This window comes from Bos indicus x Bos taurus, chromosome 4 (assembly GCF_003369695.1).
Source record: "Bos indicus x Bos taurus breed Angus x Brahman F1 hybrid chromosome 4, Bos_hybrid_MaternalHap_v2.0, whole genome shotgun sequence".
Taxonomy (NCBI): domain Eukaryota; kingdom Metazoa; phylum Chordata; class Mammalia; order Artiodactyla; family Bovidae; genus Bos; species Bos indicus x Bos taurus.
The window spans coordinates 8600348-8625339 of NC_040079.1; the positions used below are offsets into that span (position 1 = coordinate 8600348).

The 24992-nt window shown below is 43.0% G+C and overlaps 1 protein-coding gene across 3 annotated transcripts in view; it reads right to left on the bottom strand.

The window, feature by feature from the left end:
• Window positions 1-24992, bottom strand: part of CNTNAP2 (contactin associated protein like 2) — a 2326438-nt gene that overhangs the window by 474208 nt on the left and 1827238 nt on the right. For all 3 annotated transcript variants that reach the window (XM_027538737.1, XM_027538738.1, XM_027538736.1), the window contains exon 15: window positions 16169-16325. In XM_027538737.1, the coding sequence (XP_027394538.1) occupies window positions 16169-16325 (157 nt within the window). The remainder of the gene's footprint in view (window positions 1-16168; window positions 16326-24992) is intronic.

Consider the following 24992-nt stretch of genomic DNA (forward strand, 5'->3'; position numbering starts at 1 on the left):
AGCCGAAACATTACTGTTCAAAACAGCACATCATATATGCTTTTATATTCACTAAAATAATAAGGCTGGCACATTGAGGATAAAACGTGGTTGTAATTTTCTGCATCTTAGTTGAATAAAATTTTGGGATTGAATGGTGCCTTTTAATCTACTTTGCCTATTCCTTCTAGAAACTTCTTTGGATCTTCCTATCAATCCCAATTTCTACACATATTCTGTTTCTTTCCTTTTTAAATTAATTTTTAATTGTAGTATAATTGTTTCACAGTGTTGTTTTAGTTTCTGCTGTGCAAAAATATGAATCAACTATATATATACACACACATGCCCTCATTCCTGAACCACCTTCCCACCCCTCCATCCCGCCTCTCTAGGTGGTCACAGAGCACCAGGCTGAGCTCCCTGTGCTCTACAGCAACTTCCCACCAGCTATTCATTTTACACGTGGTAATGTACACATGTCAGCGCTACTCTCTCAATTTGTCCCACCCTCTCTTGTGTCTACAAGTTCATTCACTATATCTGCAACTCTATTCCTGCCCTGGAAATAGGTTCATCAGCACCGTGTCTCTAGATCCCATATATATGCATTAATATGTAATATTTGTTTTTCTCCATTTCTTCCTGATCTGAGAGTCCTGACAACTCTCCACCTGTCTGTCTTTGTCGGCTACATTACACATTACACCGGGCTTCCCTGGTGGCTCAGACGATAAAGCATCTGCCTCCAATGCGGGAGACCCGGGTTCAATCCCTGCATTGGGAAGATCCCCTGGAGAAGGAAATGGTGACCTACTCCAGTACTCTTGCCTGGAAGATCCTGTGGATGGAGGAGCCTGGTAGGCTACAGTCCATGGGGTCGCAAAGAGTCAGACACGACTGAGCGACTTCACTTTCAGTTCCTATACAAGGCACCCAAGGGTCCCTCAGGGCACAAGACCCCAGTCTCAGGTGACATGCAGTTACCTCATTCATCTTTCTCAAAGACCTATTGTTGCACCTCGATTTCCTCCCTACTACATCTTCTCTATTTTCAGCTCTCTGACCCACTGCTTTAGCTCTCCTTCCTCTCCAGAGGAAGTCTGCCTCATGGCTCAGGTCCTGGACTCCAGGATTAGACTGCCCTGTTTATACCATTACATTACTCATTAACTGTTTGGGCAAGGTAATCAACCTTTCAAAGGCTTGGCTTCCTTGCTTGCAAACCTGACATAAAGACGGTAACTGCTTTACAGGGTTGTTGCAAGGATTACATGAAGAAAAACACAGACTAAGTACTTAAACTGGTGCGTGGGATTTGGGAAGCCCTTAGTAAATACCCAGAGCTGTCCAATAGCAACAGGCACTGGCTTTGGAGCCAGCTGGGGGAGGAGGGTGGTAGAGTCCTGTGACTGCTGGAACCAGGTGCTATTAACTGGGTGGCCTACCCCAACAGAAATCTCTGTCTTTGTTGTCTTCTCTGTGTGTGTCTATATTTGTGTCTCCTCTTCTCACAAGGACACCAGTCATGTTGTATCAGGACCCACCCTAAGGACCTCATCTCAGCCTGATTACATCTGCAAAGACCTATATCCAAACAAAATCACAGTCACGAGTACTGGACTTAGGACTTAAACACATCTCTTTACACACACGATTTAACCACTAAACAGCAGGAAAGCGACCCTTGTGCTCTACAGTAGCCACCCTCTCCCCTCTCCCCACCTTCCTAACTTCCTCCATCCGGTCCTTCCTCTTTTTCTCAATTTTCTCACTTAGGACATTTGTCGGATCCCTTGACCTCATTTCCCACATTCTGGTTTTCTATTATCAGATATCATATTTCATGTGTGGTCCACTGATGCTTGCTACAGAGTCCTGTAATTTGGACACTTGACGAAGTGACGTTAGGAGTATTTCACTTTGTTGTGTATTTTTGTGGCCACATCATACAGATGCCTCATGTTGAGGGTGGAATAAATTATAGCAAGCTGCTTTTTAAAAATCCCTTCTTGACTCAGTGGTAAAGAAACTGCCTGCCAATGCAGGAGATGAGGGTTCAATCCTTGGGTCAGGAAGATTTGCTGGAGAAGGAAATGGCAATCCACTCCAGTATTCTCGCCTGGAGAATTCCATGGACAGAGGGATTCTCCAGGAACCATGGCGGGCTATAGTCCATGGTGTCCCAAAGTGTTGGACAAGACTTAGCCACTAAAACAGCAACCAACAACAAGGTCACTAACAGTTTGTAACTGTCTCTCTTGCTGCTTCAGCCTATTTTTCTTTTTCTGCATGCTTTCTTGAGAGAGTTAATACTGATGAACATGGTCTGATGGCTCCGAGAATTGGAATGGATTGGCAGTCTCAGGAAATACTATGCGTAGTCTGAGTGGCTTCCAGACGTTGCAGCCTGGACCAAGCAAACCAGTGGCAGGTGGACCTGCTGTGGTACATGATCCATCACCAGAAGAAACCAGAGCTGCCGTTTGCACGGTATCACATTCCCTCTGGAATTCCTACCCCACAGTGTCCTTGAGAGACCCTGGAAAGTCATCAGCATCTTCCTAGAAGACAAAGAAGCGGTCTCCAGCCCTGGGCCTGGCCCTTCAGACAGCGGCCATGCTGGTCTCAAGGATGGGTTTCTCTCAGCATTGACTCTGAATTATAAGCAGGACTGAGACAGTCAACACAAAACCAACACATTCCTTTAAAAGTGGGAAGGCTGCTCCTAGCAAGAAAGATTGGCTAGTTCATATTATGGTTTTCCTCTCCCTCACCATATTCCTCAACTTATTTTCTTCCTGTCTTCATTTTTGTTTCAATATTTGTAATTTGCCTTGACATGCATGTTTAAAATGTTACAAGGATTCAATGTGATTATTGTAATGCTTTCTATACTAGAAATATATACTAGGGATAGTCCGCAATGGGGATAATTTGTAGGTGACTAATTGGGACCCGACAGGATCATTCTTAACAATTTCCTCTGGAGGGTTTTCTTTCTCTCGAAGGGCTTATAAATTCTCTTTGATTTGCAAAAATGCACACTCTCAAGTCCCACCCCAGTGTCTTGGACTTGCTCTGTATTCTCATCAGCGAATCCCTCTCTCATATTTGTGTACTACTCTGTGCAGAGTGGGCTCTCAATAAATGTTTGTTGAATAAATCCACCTCAATTGTATTTATTTGGCCTGTTGTTGTTGTTATTTAGTCACTAAGTCATGTCTGATTCTTTTGAGACCCCATGGACTGCAGCCCACTGGGCCCCTTGCTTGTTCTTTATTAGTCTCACGAGTTTCTGAAATTCAGAAGCCTAAGAAAATAACAATGAATACCGCATAAAATATGAATCTTCACAAAACTCTGTATGGAGCTGATACTACTATTCTCATGTTATGGACGTGAAAACAGAGGTGAGACAAGTAAAGTACACAAGTTGCCAAAGTCATTCAGCTCAGCAGCAGCAGAGGTGGCATCGTCTTTTATTGTCACTGGACTGCGATGAGGAAATAGTAGATACTCACTGAACAATGAGTTAAATGAATGAATGAAATAAATGACTCTCAAAAAATATTTTTTATATTAACAATTACATCCAGGTCCTTAGGAAATAGGATAACCTGCATGCCATGCAGTAAGCTGGCCAAAATATGTCCAAATAATAATAAGAGAAAATAATAGTGTTTATCATCTCCAGGCATTGTCTTAGCTATGAAGCCTTACTGCTAATAGGGCTGTGGCTGTCTGGATCGTGAGGAGTTTAACAGACTGAGGCCAGATTAAGAATGGCCTGCAATGAAGGCTAATGGTGTCTGCCATAAAATAGAGCTATTACAATTGGAAGTCCCATAAGGCCCATAACATCCCTCTTTAATTCATTAGTTATTATGAAAATAAGAAAAGGGATAAAGCCTTCATTATCCAATCATTTCTCTGCCTGTCAATTAAAATTTGAAAAGAATGGGAAGAGGATCAGGTCCGCGAACTGTAATGCTGAAGGATCAAGAAGACGTAGTCTTACATCTAACTTTTAGCAGGAGGCACAAACATAAGTGCTAACCCCCCCACCCAGTGTTTCTGAGGACCACATGTCTGGATACATAAATGGATATTTCTGAGTCTTCAAAATTACTTTCATCAGCGGTATAATCACCCAACTGAAGGATGTCTGATCACAGATAAGAACAGGCAGCCAATCCTTGCTGGTCAAGAGGACCATACACAGAAGACCCAACCTGTCCTCTGCATAGGCTTGAAGCTCCCCCATCAGCAAGCAGTGCTCAGGCAGGAGTGTGAGTTGGCCCCGAGTACCTTTCTGGGACATCCCTGTCAGTTACCTGCAAGGCTATTTTATCAGTCAACCTTGAATTTACACCAATATGAGACAGAGAAAAAAAGTTTTGCAGCATATTTTCAATAACATTAGCACAATAGAAGGTAGATCTATTAGTTTTCTATTGCTGCCAAAGCAAATGATCACAAACTGAGTGGTTTAAAACAACACAGAGTTATCATCTTATAGCTCTGTAGACTGGGCTTCCCTGGTGGCTCAGACAGTAAGAAATCTACCTGTAATGCGGGAGATGTGGGTTTGATCCCTGGGTTGGGAAGATCCCCCGGAGGAAGGCATGGCAACTCACTTAGTATTCTCACCTGGAGAATCCCCATGAACAGAGGAGCCTGGTGGGCTACAGTCCATGGGGTCGCAAAGAGTCAAACATAACTGAGTGACTAAGCACAGCACAACACAGCTCTGTAGACTGAAATTCCCACGTGAGTCTGACTGTGCTAAGATCAAGGTATTGTCAGGGCCAAGTTGTTTTTCTGGAGTTTCTATGACAGAATCCATTTTCTTCTCTTTTCCAGCTTTTAGAAAATGCCTACATTTTTTTGGCTCATTGACTCCCTCTTTCTTCTTCAAAAACAGCAATATACCATCTCTCTGGTGCTTTTCCTGTCATTAGGTATCAGATTTTTTTATCATCATAGCTGGGACTCATCTGATTAGACAGGACCACCCTGATAATCCAGGATAGTCCCCCATCTCCAGGTTCTCATCCTTAGCCACATTCTGAAAGACCCTTCTGCCAGGTAAGGGAACACTTTCACAGGGTCTGAGGATTAGGATATGAGCATCTTTGGGAACCATTATCCCCCTACCACACTAGCTTACAGTCAAAGTGCATCATTCTCAGTGCTGACAAAGACAGGCGGGCAAATACTATCACCCAGGCTCATGTCCTCAGCTTTTCCAAACATTCTATATTTCCATCTCAATCATTTACCTCCCTGCATAAGATAGTGAAAAAGCTGGCTTAAAACAACATTCAAAAAACTAAGATCATGGCATCCAGTCCCATCACTTCATGGCAAATAGATGGGGAAACAGTGAAAGCACTGACAGATTTTATTTTCTTGGGATCCAAAGGCACTGTAGACAGTTGACTTCAACCATGAAATTAAAAGACTCTTGCTTCTTGGAAAGAAAGCTATGGCAAACCTAGACAGTATATTAAAAAGCAGAGACATCACTTTATCAACAAAGATCCATATAGTCAAAGCTATGATTTTTCCAGAGTTCATGTATGGAGTTGGATCATAAAGAAGCCTGAGCACCAAAGGATTGATGTTTTTGAACTGTGGTGCTGGAGAAGACTCTTGAGAGTCCCTTGGACTGCAAGGAGATCAAACCAGTCAATCCTAAAGGCAATCAATCCTGACTATTCATTGAAAGGACTGATGCTGAAGCTCTAATATTTTGACTACCTGATGCAAAGAGCTGACTCATTGGAAAAGACCCTGATGCTGGGAAAGACTGAAGGCAAAGGAGAAGAGGACAGTAGAGGATGGGATGGTTAGACATACTCACTGTTTCCATTGTTTCCCCATCTATTTGCCATGAGGTGATGGGACCAGATGCCATGATCTTAGTTTTTTGAATGTTGAGTTTTACGCAGCTTTTTCGCTGATGAAAATGTGATGATCAATTTTATCTTTCAGTGGGGCACAGAGTAAAGAAACAAACAGGCTTCATCATGTGTGGATTCCCTACGACCCACACTGACAACCTGCCTCACTGTTGCTTCATCAGCACTTTGCTTTCAACTGAGTGATGCATCGTCTAATTCGAGCCTTTTCTCATGATTGATTTTTAGGAAGAATGCAATTTTTTTTTTCCTGGAAAATATAATAATAGCTCTCCCTCTTTTTAAAGCAGGTTGGACAGAGGGATGCTGATGGAAAATGAACTGCACTTTCTTATAAATCTCTCTTGGATCTTAGCTCTGTTTTTTTCCTCAAGATCACTAAATAACATATTCTGTTGAAGTCCATTTAGCATTCTGTGGGTAGTTGTATCTATTTCGGGAACCCATGGCACACTCTGAGCATTTGACAGGCTCACACCTGATTAATCCCTCTCCCTTTCCTGTCATCAATATTATTTAGGCGCACTGGTCAAACCATATTGACACTCTGCTGACATCTTCTCTGGTGCCCAATTACCTTTCTGTCAGGATACGATCCAAGAGATGACAGGAGAATTCTATGCTGTGCCAAGCAAGTTGGCACCAAAATGTCCCTGAGACAGAATATAATATATCATTTTTATGCTTCTTTTGAAAACTAAAAGAGACATCTCCCTGTTCTTGATGCCAAGGGGTCTTTTAACTCACAGGCTGTGCTGTACCTTGAGCTGTCCGGCACCTGCTGGATGAGCCTGGCTGATACTTTCTGTTTCACATCCTGAGGTGGATTCTTAATGAAACAGCAGAGGCCCTTCCCTTGGACTCTTAGCCCTGACCCACATATTGGAAAGCAGTTCCTCTTCTGAACGAGTTTAGCTGCTAGGTTTTTTGAGGAAAATCCTGTTCAGATGCATCTTTATGGTACAGAAAATCTGGCCAGTGAACTTCAGTAGAGTAAGTATAAGGAGTAAAATACCCAGGGCTGTAGAACCTTTCTGCAGTCCATTCTGGCAATGCTATGATACTGAAACGCATGCTGTGAGGCTAAAAAGGATTAAAATAAAGTTTCCTTTTTCTTTCTTCATTTAAAATTTTAAGATGGCCTTCATTCGATCAAAAGGGCATCTGCATTTATATATCTAAAAGGGAAATGTATCAGTAGCTACTCATTTTAATATTTTATATGCACATACACATTTGAGTATTAACTACTGTCTTGGCCTGTTTAGCAACCAGAAGAGCATTACTCATAAGTGACATCATGACAGAACGCTGAGTGTGTGATGGGAGTGTGCTTATGGGATGTAGTCAACACAATGACAAATGTTTGGGGAGTATTTGCGGGTGAAATACAGATGTGCACTCTCCCTTAGGAGTGTCCCCTCATTTAAACATCAAATCTATCATACAATGTAGGTATTATCACCATTTCAATTCTTTTCTAAGGAAACAATCACAGAGAGCTTTTGCAACTTGTTCAGAGTCACTAAGCTAGCCACAGAGAGAAGACTCAAAACAAGACTACATTTAGAAAATAATTTGAATTTATTTATGATAAAATTGTACTTTTCTCGTGGCTCAGATGCTAAAGAATCTGCCTGCAATGCAGGAGATTGAAGTTTGATCCCTGAGTGGGGAAGATTCCCTGGAGATGGGAATGGCTACCCAAACAGTATTCTTGCCTGGAGAATTCCATGGACAGAGAAGCCCGGTGGGCTCTAGTCCATGGGATCATAAAGAGTCAGACATGATAATACCTATATTGTATGCTAGATTTGATGTTTAAATGAGAGGATACTCCTAAGTGAGAGTGCATATCTATTATTTCACCGGTAGGTTAGGTTAGGTTTAGTTGCTCAGTCGTGTCTGACTCTTGCAATCCCATGGACTGTAGCCCGTGAGGCTCCTCTGTCCATGGGATTCTCCAGGCAAGACTACTGGAGTGGGCTGACATTTCCTTTTCCATTTCACTGGTAAATACTCCTCAAACATTTATTTTGTCATTGCTTTCACTACTTTCATGATAAAATTACTCTTAAAGTAAAATCAAAATGAGATTTTCTAAAAACCAAATAAAGAACAGCACAGAGGTGAGTAAAAGTAGATAAAATTGAAATCATACACTCAAGTTCATGGCAGCATTACTGAGAATTGCTAAGAAGCAGCAGCAAACCATGTGTCTACTGATGAAAGAGGAAATGTGGTATACACATACAAAGAAATAGTATTCAGACTTAAAGAGAAAGGAGATTCTGATACATGCAACAAAATAGTAGTTATGTATGGATGTGAGAGTTGGGCCATAAAGAAAGCTGAGGGCCAAAGAATTGATGCTTTTGAACTGTGGTGTTGGAGAAGACTCTTGAGAGTCCCTTGGACTGCAAGGAGATCCAACCAGTCCATCCTAAAGGAGATCAGTCCTGAATATTCATTGGAAGGACTGGTGCTGAAGCTGAAGCTCCAATACTTGGGCTACCTGATGCAAAGAGCCAATTCACTGGAAAAGACCCTGTTGCTGGGAAAGACTGAAGGCAGGAGGAGAAGGGGACGACAGAGGATGAGATGGTTGGATGGCATCACTGACTCAATGGACATGAGTTTGAGCAAGCTATGGGAGATGGTGAAGGGTAGGGAAGGCTGGCGTGCTACAAGTCCATGAGGTCACAAAGAGCTGGACTCCACTGAGTGACTGAACAACACCACCACAAAATAACCTTGAGGACTTTATGCTAAGTGAAATAAGACTGTATGGTTCCATTTACATGAGGTGCCAGAATAGTAGAATTCACAGAGACAGAAAGAAGAATGGTGGTTACTAGCAGCTGGGGGCAGGGAGAAATGGGGAGTTATTTTATAATGAAGAGAGAGTTTCGATTTTCCAAGATGGAAAGACCTCTGGAGATGGATTGTGGCACTGGTTGCACGAAGTGAATGTACTTAATACCACTGAACTATACTTAAAAATTTGGTAAGATAGTAAATTTTTTATGTATATATTTTATCACAGTTTTAAAAATTGGAAGAAATGAAATCATATGGTATATAGTTCAAATGTTAAAATTTCTACAGACTTTATATCTTGCTGGTTAACATCTAAGCATGAGTCTGGAGTTTGCCTGCCCTGGGTCTGAATCTCTGCTATCCCTCTTGTTAACTGTGTGACCTTGTGGAAGTCATTTAAGCTCTCTGGGGTTTAATCGCCTCATTTGCAAAATGAGGAAAAACAGCACCTTCCTCATTGGGTCAATGTGATGTTTAAATGGCATGATACATTAAACACTTTGGAACAGCGTCTGGTGCATGATTAGCACTCAATAAATGTTCATTATTGGTATTGTTGAACAACATGAGGGATGAGAATGCACATACAAATATTTCACTTTGAATAAAACTGAACATGTCTCACAGAAAAATGTTACTGAGAAAATTAGATGACATGACCAACGATGAAAAAATGTAGACTGATTTCTTTTCAAAGCATTCCAAATATTTTGCTGTTAGTGACTGGATAATAAGCTGAGCCGATCGTATGTGAAGGTTCTGGCTTTGAAAAAATGAAGAGATTCTGCTGCCTAATAAACATTGTCATGGGTTATTTCTGGCCTAGGAAAAAGCTCTATAGACACGTCAGTTCCTTTCAGGACCCATGGAATAGGGCACGGCCAGTTAGTATGTGACTGGCCTTTCTACCATGGAATTCTCCAGGCAAGAATACTAGAGTGGGTAGCTATTTCCTTCTCCAGGGCAATCATCCTGACCCAGGATGATTGCATCCAGGTCTCCTGCATCACAGGCAGATTCTTTACCGCCTGAGCCACCAGGCAAGCCTATTGAGGTGAGAACTGATTACTAATCGTACCACAAGGACTGTGCTCCCATGTCTGTGCTCATCTTGGCCAGGAAACCCTTATCCAGAAATTCTACAAGTACAGTGTGAGACGGGCATTGGAGCAGCGAACGGGCTGCCTTCCCCGCAGCTCCATTTTGGAATCACTAGTGTCCGATACGATGATTTAGCTCATTGAGCCAGGCTGTCCGAGGCCAGGAATTACCCAGCGGTGGGCACTTAGCTGAGACCAGGCTCACTTAATTAGGATTCTGGCACTGTAGGTGGGAATATTTACTATTGCTGTGAATAGTAAATCATAAATGTTAAATTACATCCAATCTCAGAAATAACTGTGCAAAACTTCTCAAGGCATAGATAATCAGGCAATTATTGAGCTGGTTATAGTTCTTGCAGCCCATTGCCGCTTTGCTGTGAGACGGAAATATGCTCGGAGCTACAATCTAATTTATCTCAGCTCCATTTCTGTGTGTTTTACTCTAGTAAATAAGAATAAATGCTTAATCTAAGCTTCAGAGTCCTTTAAAAAAGACTCTAATAATATGTGGTCTATTGTTTAAGCTTTAAATTTAAAACCTACATATAACTAGTGAAAACATTAAATTCATATATCATTAAAAAAGATAAAAACAACATAAGTAGTCTTCCTAGATCATGATATTGTAGAGAAACACTGGAGTGGAAGTTTGGAAATCTGAGTCTTAGTGTTCTCTCCATTTCTTATTTCCAATGTAATTGGAAGTAAAATTTTCCTGGGCCCCAATTTATGCATCTGTGCTTTAAGAAATTTTTACTGATTCCATCAGTCCTACTCCTGGACATATACCCATATCAAACTCAAATTAAAAAAAGATACAGGCAGCCCGATGTCCATAGCAGCACTGTTTACAATAGCCAAGACGTGGCAGCAATCTAAATGCCCATAGATAGATGAATGGATAAAGAAGATATAGTACAAACATGCAATGGAATATTACTTAGCCATAAAAAAGAATGAAATAATGCCATTTGCAGCAGTATGGATAGGCCTGGAGATGATCATACTAAGTGAAGTAAGTCAGAAAGAGAAAGACAAATACCATATAACATTTATATGTGGAACCTAAATGTGAGACAAATCAACCTATCTATGAAACCAAAACAGACTACAGACCTGGAGAACAGACTTATGGCTGCTAAGGGAAGGAGAGATAAAGGTGTGTGTGTGTGTGTGTGTATATATATACACACACATGTATATGTAGATATGTATAACTGAGTCACTCTGTGTAACTGAATCACTTTGCTGTCCAGAAGAAATGAACATGACATTATAAATCAACTATATTTCGATACAATTTTAAAAAAGAAAGATTTTAATGATTTCAGCTAGAGTTCCACTCATCATTTAGGTAATAAAAATAGCACACCATACTGCAGTTTTAAATGTTCATTCACGACAGCACTTTGCCAGGACTTGACATGAATTGGGAAGTACTATCTACATTTTGTGGATATGAACACCTAGAGAAGTGAAACGCCCTGACTTAGATCTCACGCGGAGGAAAGGGCAAAGGAAAACTTTGTACCCACTTTGGTCTCAGTCGAGTTTAATCAAACGACTTGTCTGACTGAGGTAATATTACTGGTAGAAGCAACTTTCTTAGCTGGATATGGACCCTGAAAACATGAGATTCAGTAGAACCTCTGCTTTTATTATTTTTTGTTGTTGTTCAGTGGCCAAGTCATGTCTGACTCTTCGTGACCCTATGGACTGCAGCATGCCAGGCTTCCCTGTCCTTCACTATCTCCCAGAGCTTGCTCAAACTCATTCTATTGAGTCGGTGATGCCATCCAACCATCTCATCCTCTGTCGTCCCCTTCTCCTGCCTTCAATCTTCCCAAGCATCAGGTCTTTTCCAATGAGTTGGCTCTTCTCATCAGGTGGCCAAAGTATTGGAGCTTCAATTTTTACATCACTACAGATGTTTCACATGTGTGAATTTCACATGGGTGTGTGCACCAGACTGCTTTTCCTGAGTTTTCGGCTGTCCTCTGTGGTAGGATGAAAAGAGCTGGACACCAGTGACCATGGAGCTCACACTCTGTATACCTGGACAGAGAGCCAGCTGGAAATGCTCCCTGGTTCTCCCCATCATGGCGGGGGGAGGCTGCAGGAGTCTACTTCCTACCTGGGTTCTGGCTTCCTCCCTCTCCAAGCATGACCCCCAGACAATGCAGTAAACCCCTGGCTGTGTGCTCAGCCTTCCTGGTACCCTAAGAATCTGATGGCTCCACTGACAAGTTGTTCTCATTCTTGTCCTGTGAGGTGGGAGAAGCCAGGAGTTCTGTGAAACCCTGTGCTCAGCACAAGAGCCTTGTCCAGCATCTCTCTGAGAGCTGATGGGGTTGACGGACCTAGGCTTTCTCTTGTCTTCATGCTCTCTGGTTTGTAAGTTCCTCTGGCAAAGCCTGTTCTGTGTCACTGCCTCATGGTATTGTGGAATTTGTCTCGCGCCCTGTGGCATGGCAGGTCGAGAAAGCACAGGGACCCCTTTCCCTGGTGCCGTTTCATTTCCTAAGATTCATTTGGAACTGGTAAGAATTGCAATGAGAATTACATAATTAAGAACTGCAATCAGCTATGTATCCACACTGTACAATTCACAGAATATTAGAATATTTTCCTATTCCACATTCTATTTAACTCTCACAATAGTCTACCAGTCAAGATTCAGTTTTATTATACAGACCACAAACCTAAATGTAAGACTGGTTAAAAGCCTCTCCTCAAAGTGGCAGATATGATTCTGCTTCCAGGAACTTTGGTACACATCTCTAGAAACAAATCTATTCATTCTGATCTACTGAAAGCATCCACAGCATTTCCAGGTGCTGGTGAATTCAAAGCCCAAGAAGACATCACCAAAAGCTTGCTTTATTGTGCCGAATAGGAAAGATCATTTCAGTAGCTATTTATTGTAAACATATTGCTTTTACTTTTTAGTTTGCTCAAGATACAGTGCGCCTACTATGAGACATTAGAGCATCTTAATAGGAGCAAAAGGGTGAGGATATCGTAGGTGCTACTCAGCCCAAAGGAAACAATACATCAGCTGTATCCAAGTCCCTGAGTAACTGAAAAATTACAATCTAATCAAGAGCTTGCAGAGGCACGTTTCTGAGTGAGGCTGAACAGGTCTGTCTACAGTGTCTTCTCATGGATGATTTGAACTCAGGTATGAGGCTATGGTTTTTCCTGTGGCCATGTATGGATGTGAGAGTTGGACTTCGAAGAAGGCTGAGTGCCGAAGAATTGATGCTTTTGAACTGTGGTGTTGGAGAAGACTCTTGAGAGTCCCTTGGACTGCAAGGAGATCCAACCAGTCCATTCTGAAGGAGATCAGCCCTGGAATTTCTTTGGAGGGAATGATGCTGAAGCTGAAACTCCAGTACTTTGGCCACCTCGTGCGAAGAGCTGACTCATCGGTAAAGACTCTGATGCTGGGAGGGATTGAGGGCAGGAGGAGAAGGGGACGCCAGAGGATGAGATGGCTGGATGGCATCACTGACTTGATGGACTTGAGTCTGGGTGAACTCCGGGAGTTTGTGATGGACAGGGAGGCCTGACGTGCTGTGATTTATGGGGTCGCAAAGAGTCAGACATGACTGAGCGACTGAACTGAACTAATGTTCTTGGAAGTGCATTGCTCTGAAGCCTGAATATCTTAGCAGTGATCCCAGGAATGGTGCCTCTCTGGGTTTAGACACAGTGTTATGTTGGAGCTTCAAACTTAATATTTTCAAAGCTGAACCTATCATCTACCCGCTGAACTGTTGTCCCCTTACCTGGTAAGGAATTTAACCATTTCCAGGTGCCCAGTGGGGAGCCTACCAGACCCTCTCTTTCTTCTCGCATAGTCATAACTATTAAGTCCTGGAGGTGCCACTTCCCGAATATCTCACATATGTTCCACCATTTCCACTGTCTGGCCCTCAATGCCTCTGAGGAACGCACGTGACTTCCTTTTGCTGGCTCTTTCCCCCCGCCCCACCCTTTCCATCAAGGTTACCTCCACAGGGCTCACTGCCAGTAAATCCATCTCCTACCACCCACTGAAAAGAATGGCAGCTCTGGTGTTTGCTGCCCAGCTGCTCAGCCTCACTGAACCTTCTTTCTTCTCCACATTACACCCCAGATCTTCGGCCCTGATGGCTCCCCAAACCGGCTGTCCTCACTCCTGCCTCTCCTCCAAGTCAATCTTGCAAGGGAGAGCATGCCCTGCAAACTCTTACTTTCTTCCAAGCATCCCTGACTCATAAGGACTGTCCTAGCTCCTCTCCACTCTCCCTCAGTTGGACTTCAGTTTCCTTGCACTGGTTTTTTGGACCCTGCAATGTCTTCGTCAGAGCGCTGGTTGTATTATGTTGTCTGTGTGTGTGTGTGTGTGTGTGTTTTCCCAACTAGTTTCTGAGTCCTTGAGGACAAAGAGCATGCTCTATTTGTCATTGTATCCCGAGCCCTTGGGATGACGTCTGACAAAAACAAATTTCACTTGGATTCACGCACTAGATCTCCCTTTTCCTTGTGAATATCTGAACTCCCCTCCATGGCAGGACAAAAGCATTGACCAGTGGAGGTTGCTTGAACAATGAACCATCTGGGATCAGAGCTCTCCCTTTTGGTCTGGGAGGCTGCACCAAAGTCTGCTTCCCGAAGTCTCCGTGAGTCAAAGCTGAGCAGACAAATGAATCTGAGCGAGCCCTCAGAACCTACTTACAGACACACGACTAGTAAGAAGTGGCAAGAACATAGGCCAGAGCAGGGGTTCTTGTTACTGCCAGTCTCTGTTGTATCCCAGAACCTAGAAGACCCCCCAGCACACAAGAGCTCCACTGATATCACCATGAGTGAAGGACTGACTGCATCGAGGACAGGCTGCCTGACCGAAAGTTACCTTCGAAGGCCGGGTCTTTCTGATTTCATTCTCCTGACTTCTAGTCTTTCTATAGTGTGTCAGTGTGTGTATATGTGTGCATGCGCTTGTAGACACATCTCTCAAACAAAATTAAAGAGTGAATATATGGTGGCTCAGAGGTTAAAGCGTCTGCCTCCAATGCGGGAGACCTGGGTTCGATCCCTGGGTCGGAAAGACCCCCTGGAGAAGGAAATGGTAACCCACTCCAGTATTCTTGCCTGGAGAATGCCATGGACGGAGAAGCCTGGTGGGCTACAGTCCACGGGGTCGCAAAGAGTCGGACACGACTGAGTGACTTCACGTTCCTTCCATAAACCACAGTTAAAGAGTAATGATAACTATTTATACACCTGCACAGAAATTCTAAGCCACTGAATATAGCCTCTGTAATATCATTTACTAAAAAAAAAAAAAAAAAAAAAAAGGCTTTTGGAAAATAGGTAGGCATCCAATCTGACAAGCATACAACTTTACATGCAGAACTAATTTTCACTTAACTGGTAGGATGAACTTATCTTGTAAACTGTCCTCTATGTAGTTAGCATCGACTAAAACCGGGGCGACTGTAGGCAACTGTGATCAGGCACATGAAGAAATTCGGGGCTGTGCTCTCTGCTGCCACCCAGAGGCGGGGATGGAGCACAGCCGCCTCTTCCATGTCAGAAACAAGCAGCTGTTGCAAGATATGCGCTTTATGGGAAGAACCGGACTCAGGCTTACATTTTCCACTCAAAACTTCTGGGGCCTTTCCCCCCACAGAATGACAGCTGATTTATCTTTGTCTATTACGGACACAGACACAGCCATTCGCCGTGAAGCAGGACAAAAGCCAGTAGAGGGATGAAAGAAACCCCAAATAGATCTTCTTTGAACTGATTTGTATCAGAGTTATAAACAGTTCAAGGCATGAAACAAAAGCAGACGGGTAGGCACTGTTGCTGAAGACGAGAGCAAAGCACAATCGTCCCTTTCTTTTCCCACCTCTGTCTTTTTTTTTCTCATCCAGCTCCTCAAAGCAGACACCGTAGGAGGTGGGAGCACTCACCGTAGAGGCTGTTGTGCTCTCACACGCCTGCACACGGCTCCCTGCCCGCGGCCACCCCTTGTATTGTCACAAAGCACATTTTATAATGCAAATCACTGTCTACTACATGCCTCATTATTTTCCTCTCTGAATAAAATATGAATACATCAATTATGTGTTCTTCTATTTCTAAATGCATACCCTTGTAGCACTGACCTCTTTCGGCTTTTATAGTTTTCAGAACGTTCCTGACATTTGTCAGCTGGGTTAGTCCCGAACCTTTCTAACCCAGTCTCTTATTATTTCAGCACTTTTCACACTTTCTCTCCCATCTAATTAGTCTGGCCTCCAGGCAGGCTGGGAGGGAGCTCGCACGCCGGGCCCCCGCACTCACCACTGCTTGTAATCCGCGTCACAGTTGCAGTAGTATTTGGGGTCTGTGCAGTTGCGCTCGATGCCGCAGGCACATTTCTGGATTCCAGGCCCAGAGCCTCCCCAGTAGTAGTGCTTCTCGTTGGCTTTGCCAACCCACCAGGTGTAAGGGCTTCCATCTGCAAGAAAGGGGAAAAGCACACTGAGATGGGACCTGCACCCAGCCACTACCACGCCACAGTCACATCCCCCCAAGCCAGGAGCCGCGGCTCTCTGATACCCTGAACACCACTCAGCCCTCTTAGAAGTCAGGGCCTTTCAATAATAGGGAAATGCAATAAGAAACTTCAGAGGGAATGGTAAGCTCAAGCTTTCCCACCAGGGTAAGTACCTCTCCCTCTGAAAGATTTTACATTCAAGCTCCAGGAGTTAAGAAGCCTGTTCTGTAAAGTGGCTGCCCAGATGGGGCATACCCACAAAGTAGGAGGGTGTGTGTGCCATGCATCGGTTCTCAAATGTACAACTAGGTTCATGGCTACTTGTGCTTTTCCATGAAAGCAGTCATGGAGATGACAGACGATCAGAGCTAAATGTGGACTTTCATCATGCCTTAGTATGATCTTATTTTACAAGTAAGCAACCTAGGTGCAGGAAGGTTAAGTGATTCTTTCAATTACACAGCAGAGCAGCTCCCAGACTGGAAGTTTGACACTTTTTCTCATAAGACATTGAACAATGCTCATTATACCATCCTATTTTGCTTTATTATTTGGCCTAATACTCACCCATTCATTTACTCGTCAGACATCCTATTGCGTTTCCTTTATGTGTCAAACGTTTTAAGAAACTCAGCAGGAACATGGAGGAAAAGATACAGATTGAGTGTGAAATTTAATTATGGAGAGTAGGTGAGGAAAGGAAGTTTCCTAGAAGAGGGAACTAGAGCTATGTCTTGGTAGTTAGGTTACCCAGGTGAATAAGGATGTAAATGAGACAAGGAGCGCTAGGCAAAGGAGAAAGAGTGTAAAGTTCTATACAGAGCACGCATGTTCATTGATGGTAGAACAGGGATGAGAGAGAAATCTGAGAGGGAAGCAGGGTAGGTCGCATCAGACAGTGGGTGAGGGCCGTAGCACAACAAACTTTGTCCAAATAAAGCTATTTTGCGTTGGTTTATTCTTGCTTTTCAGTGTTGATTTCCTCCATTTTAAGAAAGCTGAACTTCATTCTGAAACTAATGGGAAACCATTGAAGTATTTTAAGCAGGGCATTTTCATGGTCACGTTTGTGTTTGTAAAGATCTGCAGTGAGATGAAAGGCAGATTTCGGGGGATGGAGTCATGGAGGCCAGATGTGATGCTTCTGTGTTAATACCAAAGAGAAATAATAAGATCGCAGTGAAAATGGAGAGGCAGAGAACATGCAAAGTGATGAAGGAGGTACAACTGGCTTGGGACTATTGGGATTTGGGTGGGGAGATGGTGTGTGGATTAATCCCAGATTTCTGGCTCAGGTGACTAAGAGGATGGTGATGTGCTTCACTATCCAGTAGATCACAGGGAAGAAGATGAGAAATCTAGAGAATGAAGAAGAAAGGATGATGACCCTCGTACACGAAGTGGGCAACTGGCTCTCAGAGACGGGGTCTCAGGAGCATTCTCTGGGCTGAAAATCCCCTTTTAGGAGCCATCAGCCTAAATCACTGGCAGCAGGAGAGAAGTCACTGGAATCTTTTGGATTCCAGCAGCATTTAGAGAGCAGAAAAAAGGAGGAGCAAGAAAGAAGATAGTCTGAGAGGGTGGAGGAGAAACAAGTAAAGAATTTCCATAAGAGCGGTGTGGTCGGCATCGTCAGATTTGATAGCAGGGTTCATTAAGATGAAGGTTTTAACTTTCCCTTTTCATTTGACAGCTATATGGTGTTTGTTGAGAGGAGTTTCAGGGGAATAATGGGAAGAAGTGGCTAGGCAGCAGCAGGCAGAGGAGGGAAGGACAGAGAAAGCTGCCCTTGCAGGAGGCTGGGAACTGAACAGAATCTGGTGGAAGCCGTGTGGCCAGTGAACCTGCACTCCACAGTTAAAATCCCCACGTGTGCGGCTACAATCCCATTCTAATCACTCACCACCCTCTCAGCGTGTCGGGTGCACACTTGTCTCAAGCACACATCTGTGCATGTGCTTGTGCTTAGAAATAAAACATTTTTCACTCTGTAAGCTGTCATCTAAACCAGAGGTGCCCCAAATTTCTGGTGCCAGGGACTGGTTTCATGGAAAACGACCTTTCCATGGATTGGGGTTGGAGGCGGATGCTTTGGGGATGATAAAAGTGCATTACATTTATTGCACACTTTATTTCTGATATGACTACATGTGTGTTAGTTGCTGAGTCGAGTCTGACTCTTTGCGACTCCATGGACTGTAGCCTGCCAGGCTCCTCTGTCCATGGATTGCCAGGCAAGGATACTAGAGTGGGTTGCCATTTCCCTCTCCAGGGGATCGTCCAGATCCAGGGATCAAACCCAGGTCTCTTGCATTGCGGGTGGATGCTTTACTGTCTGAGCTACTAGTGAAGCCCATAGTACATAATGACAGAAATCAGACATGGGATCGCAGAGGCTGGGACCCCTGAACAGTCAACAGCACCTAAGCAAGTAACACAATAAAGGAAGAAAGAGCCATACTGGAACTGTGTAAAAACTGCTGCTCCGTCTTCTCAGAGATGCCAGTAGGTCTTCATGTTTGCTTATTTTTTTAGAGGTAGGTGATTTAAAGTTATAAAACTGTACTGAGAGTTCAGGCTTGTTGTAATGAATGGAGTAAAAACTCTGAACTTGGAAAGGAACTATTCAGGTATTCTCTAACTCCATACAAATTTCCAGATTTTCCAGTTGCATTGACTTAATTTGGAAAAGTTAACTATTTATCCCTTCACCAGATCATTTTTGGCCCCTGATTTTTAAGAACTACATTAGACTTGAACTGGCCAATAGTAGAGAGGGTGATTTCAGCACCATGCTCTGAAGGGAGAAGAAGCTAGCTCTTCCATTCTGAAACCCTGCCTCCCAACCTGCTGGGGCCTGTCCCAGTGTACAGGGGGCTGAGTTTTCTTTTTACAGCCAAGCTGTCTTGTTCCAGAAAAACATCTATTTCTGCTTTTTGACTGTGCCAAAGCCTTTGACTGTGTGGATCACAATAAAATGTGGAAAATTCTGAAAGGGATGGGAATACCAGACCACCTGACCTGCCTCTTGAGAAACCTGTATGCAGGTCAGGAAGCGACAGTTAGAACTGGACATGGAACAACAGACTGGTTCCAAATAGGAAAAGGAGTATGTCAAGACTGTATATATGGTCACCCTTCTTATTTAATTTATATGCAGAGTATATCATGAGAAACCCTGGGCTGGAAGAAGCACAAGCTGGAATCAAGACTGCCGGGAGAAATAACAATAACCTCAGATATGCAGATGACACCACCCTTATGGCAGAAAGTGAAGAACTAAACAGCCTCTTGATGAAAGTGAAAGAGGAGAGTGAAAAAGTTGGCTTAAAGCTCAACATTCAGAAAACTAAGATCACGGCATCTAGTCCCATCACTTCATGGCAAATAGATGGGGAACAGTGGAAACAGTGGCTGACTTTATTTTTCTGGGCTCCAAAATCACTGCAGATGGTGATTGCAGCCATGAAATTAAAAGACGCTTACTTCTTGGAAGGAAAGTTATGACCAACCTAGACAGCATATTAAAAAGCAGAGATATTACTTTGCCAACAAAGGTCCATCTAGTCAAGGCTATGGTTTTTCCAGTGGTCATGTATGGATGTGAGAGTTGGACTGTGAAGAAAGCTGAGTGCCGAAGAATTGATGCTTTTGAACTGTGGTGTTGGAGAAGACTCTTGAGAATCCGTTGGACTGTAAGGAGATCCAACCAGTCCATCCTAAAGGAGATCAGTCCTGGGTGTTCATTGGAAGGAATGATGTTGAAGCTGAAACTCCAATACTTTGGCCACCTGATGTGAAGAGCTGATTCATTTGAAAAGACCCTGATGCTGGGAAAGATTGAGGGTAGGAGGAGAAGGGGATGACAGAGGATGAGATGGTTGGATGGCATCACCAACTTGATGGACATGGGTTTGGGTGAACTCTGGGAGTTGGTGATGGACAGGGAGGCCTGGCGTGCTGCAGTTCATGGGGGTCTCAGAGTCAGACATGACTGAGTGACTGAACTGAACTGAACTGTCTTGCTTCTCCTTTCTCTTTCCATCAGAGCAAAGGAACATATCCAATTTCTGATGCTTTTTAATATTGGAACCTTGGCCGATAATAAACTACTCTTGTTTTCTTTTGATGCAGTCAAGAGTTAAAAAAATAATGCTTAAAAATTGCATTTATGAAAACAATAAAACCTGAGCCAGGTCACTGGGTTAGTAAGCTGCATTAGGTCTCTGCTGATTCTATCCCTGGCCGTGTTATAGGAAGAGGACAAAGGTGGATGGTGCCATGCTGACACTGCGAAGGCCCCTGGGGCCTTGCAGGCCACAACCTGTCACTGAAAGTGCAGAACATGACCTAGACTGATTATCCCCTCTCGTCATCACACTGCACCTTTTCAAGCTTACCTAATGCTAAATTCTTTCTCTTAGAAGAAATTTCATTTACTCTCATTGCTTTGGGAAATTAGGGGATACTAACCCACATGGTGGAGGGGAAGAAACAATCAGAACACCTGAAGAACTGAAGTCAATGGGTTACCTGGCAGGAAACACCCTTGTCCTGCCTGTACATGAAATAGGCAAGGCAAGAGTGTGTATCTCAGAACGTCAGTTCAATTTCCGATCATTCCTTCCAGGCACCAGTAGAAGCAACCTACCACGGTCATATTCTTGTCACAGAGAGTGATGATAAATTGCACGAACCAGAGAAGCTGTGTGGCTCGGGATTCTTTATGAAATCAGGACAACGTCAGTCGAGGGAGCAACCATTATCATCAGCTGCTCCTTTAGCATGGAACTCTGAGAAATACTCTCTAGGGGAAGCAGAGAAAGATCTAGCTGGTTCCCATCAAACCGACAGAGAGTATCAGGAAGCCCAGGAGAGGGGGTCACACTGTCAAGGTGTCTGGGCCTCGGGTGTTCTAGCAGGAACCCCATGCTCTGCATGGGACCCAGGCTCTGAACCAGCTTCACATGGCAGGCTCAGGTCCTGCAGGGAGGAACTCTTGATAGACATCAAGATGCAATCCAAGAAGATGATCAGCAGTGATCATGTTTCTCGTGTTCTGTGCGAGGAGACACATTAGTGACCAGGAGAGAGGAGTTCAATTTCCCATCTCTTTCCCCCGATCCCCTACCTTTTACTCAAGGCACTTTTGTCGTACATTAAAATGTTCCCAGTTAGGGTGGTGCAAAATCAATGTTATTTTGTTCTCCTTCCTAGGAAAATAAGTTAAGTGCAGTACAAAATGTTTTACTTAGCTGTTTTCACATCTCCCAGGAACAGATGAATGCCAATAAGAACAACACATTCCAGAGAAAAATCAAGTTGTACCCTTTGTTATTAGCACTGGCTAATTTGGTTAAATCAAATCATTATAATTTATTAACTTGGCATATATTTTATATTCAGTGAGAAGAGAATGGTTCAACTTGTGTTGAGCAAAGAACTGCCTTATTTCAGTGCTAGGCTAACGAAGTGCTACTTTTTGCTTCACAGATCATTATTTACCTGTTAACTGGCTTTGGGGGAAAAGAAGTTAAAGGTGATAAAAATGGAAAGACTTTTTAAAAGAAAATAATAAGAAGTGGTGAGAAAAGAAACAATTTAATTACCCAGTGCTAAGACTTCAAGAATTTCTCTGACCTCGGTATATGAAGATTTTTGCTAACTACATTGAGTAGGAGTAATCCTTGCAACAAGATTATGTACTGATAAACCATATTTGAGGTTAACTAGAAGCTAAATTATGAAAGTGAGGGATATTGTATTAAGATAGCCAGATATGGATTGAATTAAATGTGATCATGGCACTTTGTACTCACTGAAGACCAATTTTATTATGTTGAGGATTCATTATGGGTTGGATGACTGAAGAAGAGAGAAAGAGAAGAGGCAACTTGTTTTCCTCAAATTTAAAGCCAATAGATCTCTGTTATTTTCTCCAATAACAAGTTGTTTCAGAAACACAAGGGCAAATGCATGGGGACTGCTTGATACAAATGTGGCGCATACCTGTGACTCTCAGTGCATTCTTCAGAACCTCGGAGTTACGCAGAATAACCTAATAATCTACTTACAGAAACAGTATCCTGGCAGAGCTACGGTAAGACCCAGTACTGTCGCTGGACATTTAATTAGTTCCATTCCATCCATTCCTACAGGATGTTAAAAACAATACCAGAAAGGTTTATTGTCTCCAAAATGAAAACTTAAAAGCCTATTTGGAGCTTGATGAAACCTAGCCTTATTATATCTCCTACTATCTGCTTATCTACAAATTACATTAAAGAATCGCAGGGGGCTTTTAGCAGAGGAAAGAGAGCTCTGCTTAGTGTCCCCTGCTCCTTTACTGTGTGCCCTGGGCTCAAGCTATCTGGATTATTTTGGCTATTTGAAGACCCCTATGGTGTAAGATCTCATTCTAAAGAAAGACTCATACTCTGGAAAATCTCCCAATACACTTCCATTCTTACTGCAGCACAACCCAATCGTTTTTTCCTATACTTGATAAACAAATTTCAACTGAACACTCGAATCAGACTACAATAATCCATGGTGACAATATGCTTATTAAGTAACCATAGTAATCCAAGACTATGTCCCAGCCACTGGTGCTAAAGAAGCTGAAGTTGAATGGTTCTATGATGGTTCTACAAGACCTTCTACAATTAATACCAATACAATTAATACCAAAAGAAAAAAAAAAGTCCCTTTCATCATAGGGTATTGGAATGCAAAAGTAGGAAGTCAAGAGATACCTGGAATGACAGGCAGGTTTGGCCTTGGAGTACAGAATGAAGCAGGGCAAAGGCTAACAGAGTTTTGCCAAGAGAATGCACTGACCATAGCAAACACCCTCTTCTAACAACAAGAGAAGACTCTGCATGGACATGACCAGATGGTCAATATGGAAATCAGATTAATTATATTCTTTGCAGCCGAAGATAGAGAAGCTCTATACAGTCAGCAAAAAACGAGACTGGGAGCTGACTCTGGCTCAGATCATGAACTCCTTATTGCCAAATTCAGACTTAAATTGAAGAACATAGGGAAAACCACTAGGTCATTTAGGTATGATCTAAATCAAATCCCTTATACAGTGGAAGTGATAAATAGAGTCAAGGGATTAGATCTGATAGAGTGCCTGAAGAACTATGGATGGAGATTCATAACACTGTATAGGAGGCAGGGATCAAGACCATCCCCAAGAAAAAGAAATGCAAAAAGGCAAAATGGTTGTCTGAGAAAGCCTTACAAATAGCTGAGAGAAGAGGAGAAGCAAAAGGCAAAGGAGAAACGGAAAGAGGTAGCCATCTGAATGCAGAGTTCCAAAGAATAGCAAGGAGAGATAAGAAACCTTCTCAAGTAAAGACAACCTTAATTGGTATAATTCTAGACTGTAGGTGCAAAACATTTTGTACTTGGGAGAACCTTCCTCCCAATGCAAATGACCTAGAGAAGAAGGAAGATAAAAGAGCCCTTACCCTAACCTCCAGATTAGGCTGGGAGCAGAGAGGAAATTTAGAGGTGCTATAGCTGCTACTACAGAGCTCTCCAAATAATCTGATAGTTATTAACTTGAAAAATCGAGCAGGCCAGAATCCCTTTTTCCTTTAGTAAGAGGTATGCACAGTCCAAGGGTTGCAGAGCCGTAAAGATGATGCTGACAGCTGTCCTTGACCCCAGCACTGGACGGAGGAACAGGCCACCAATTCTGAGTTCTGGGGCTTAAATGGAGGAAGCCTCTCTTCTTCACCATGTGAAATAGGTCCTTAATGCAATCACTTCCAGACACTGGATCAAGGCAGCCCGTCTCAGGATCCTCAGTGAAAGAGGGGCCTTGGAGGGGATGTCATGGAGTGACTGCTTCTGAGATTTTCCCCTCTAGTGAGAAATTGGTATAGGGAAGGGCTTTCAACTGAGCTAAAATAAGATTCATCTCAGGCTCTTGTGAACCATATAGATTTCCAGGCCTACAGAATGAGAATCTCAGAGGAAAATCTTGAGACCCTGTCACTAATGTCCTGGTGATCCTTATCTTTATCCACACACTGACCTGAGAAAATGACAGAGTGGCTTCAGTTCACAGAATAATTGTCCCCTTGGTGCACCAGTCCAGGACCTGTATTCTAGGTTCGATCTGACCAAGTCATAATAGTACTGATCACAGCAACACCTCCATTTAAAATTTACAATTATTTTTTCTCTGAATAATTCAGTCACTATAATCCCCCTTTTACTTTTTTTTGCAATTTAATGACCACAATCCTGAATCTGAATGCCTTTATTTTACTATTTAGAGTAAGAGCTTTAAAAATAAAATTAAAAATCATGCATCTTGGCATTTTCACAGGCACAAGAGCCTATCAATTAGCCACCTATAACTTTCCTGAAATCACTTTGCTAAACCAGATAACAATATTATTTTTTGATTTCCAACCATCTAGTTCTAAGTTATGAGAAGGCAATGGCACCCCACTCCAGTACTCTTGCCTGGAAAATCCCACGGACGGAAGAGCCTGGTAGGCTGCAGTCTATGGGGTCGCTAAGAGTCGGACACGACTGAGCGACTTCACTTTCACTTTTCACTTTCATGCATTGGAGAAGGAAATGGCAACCCACTCCAATGTT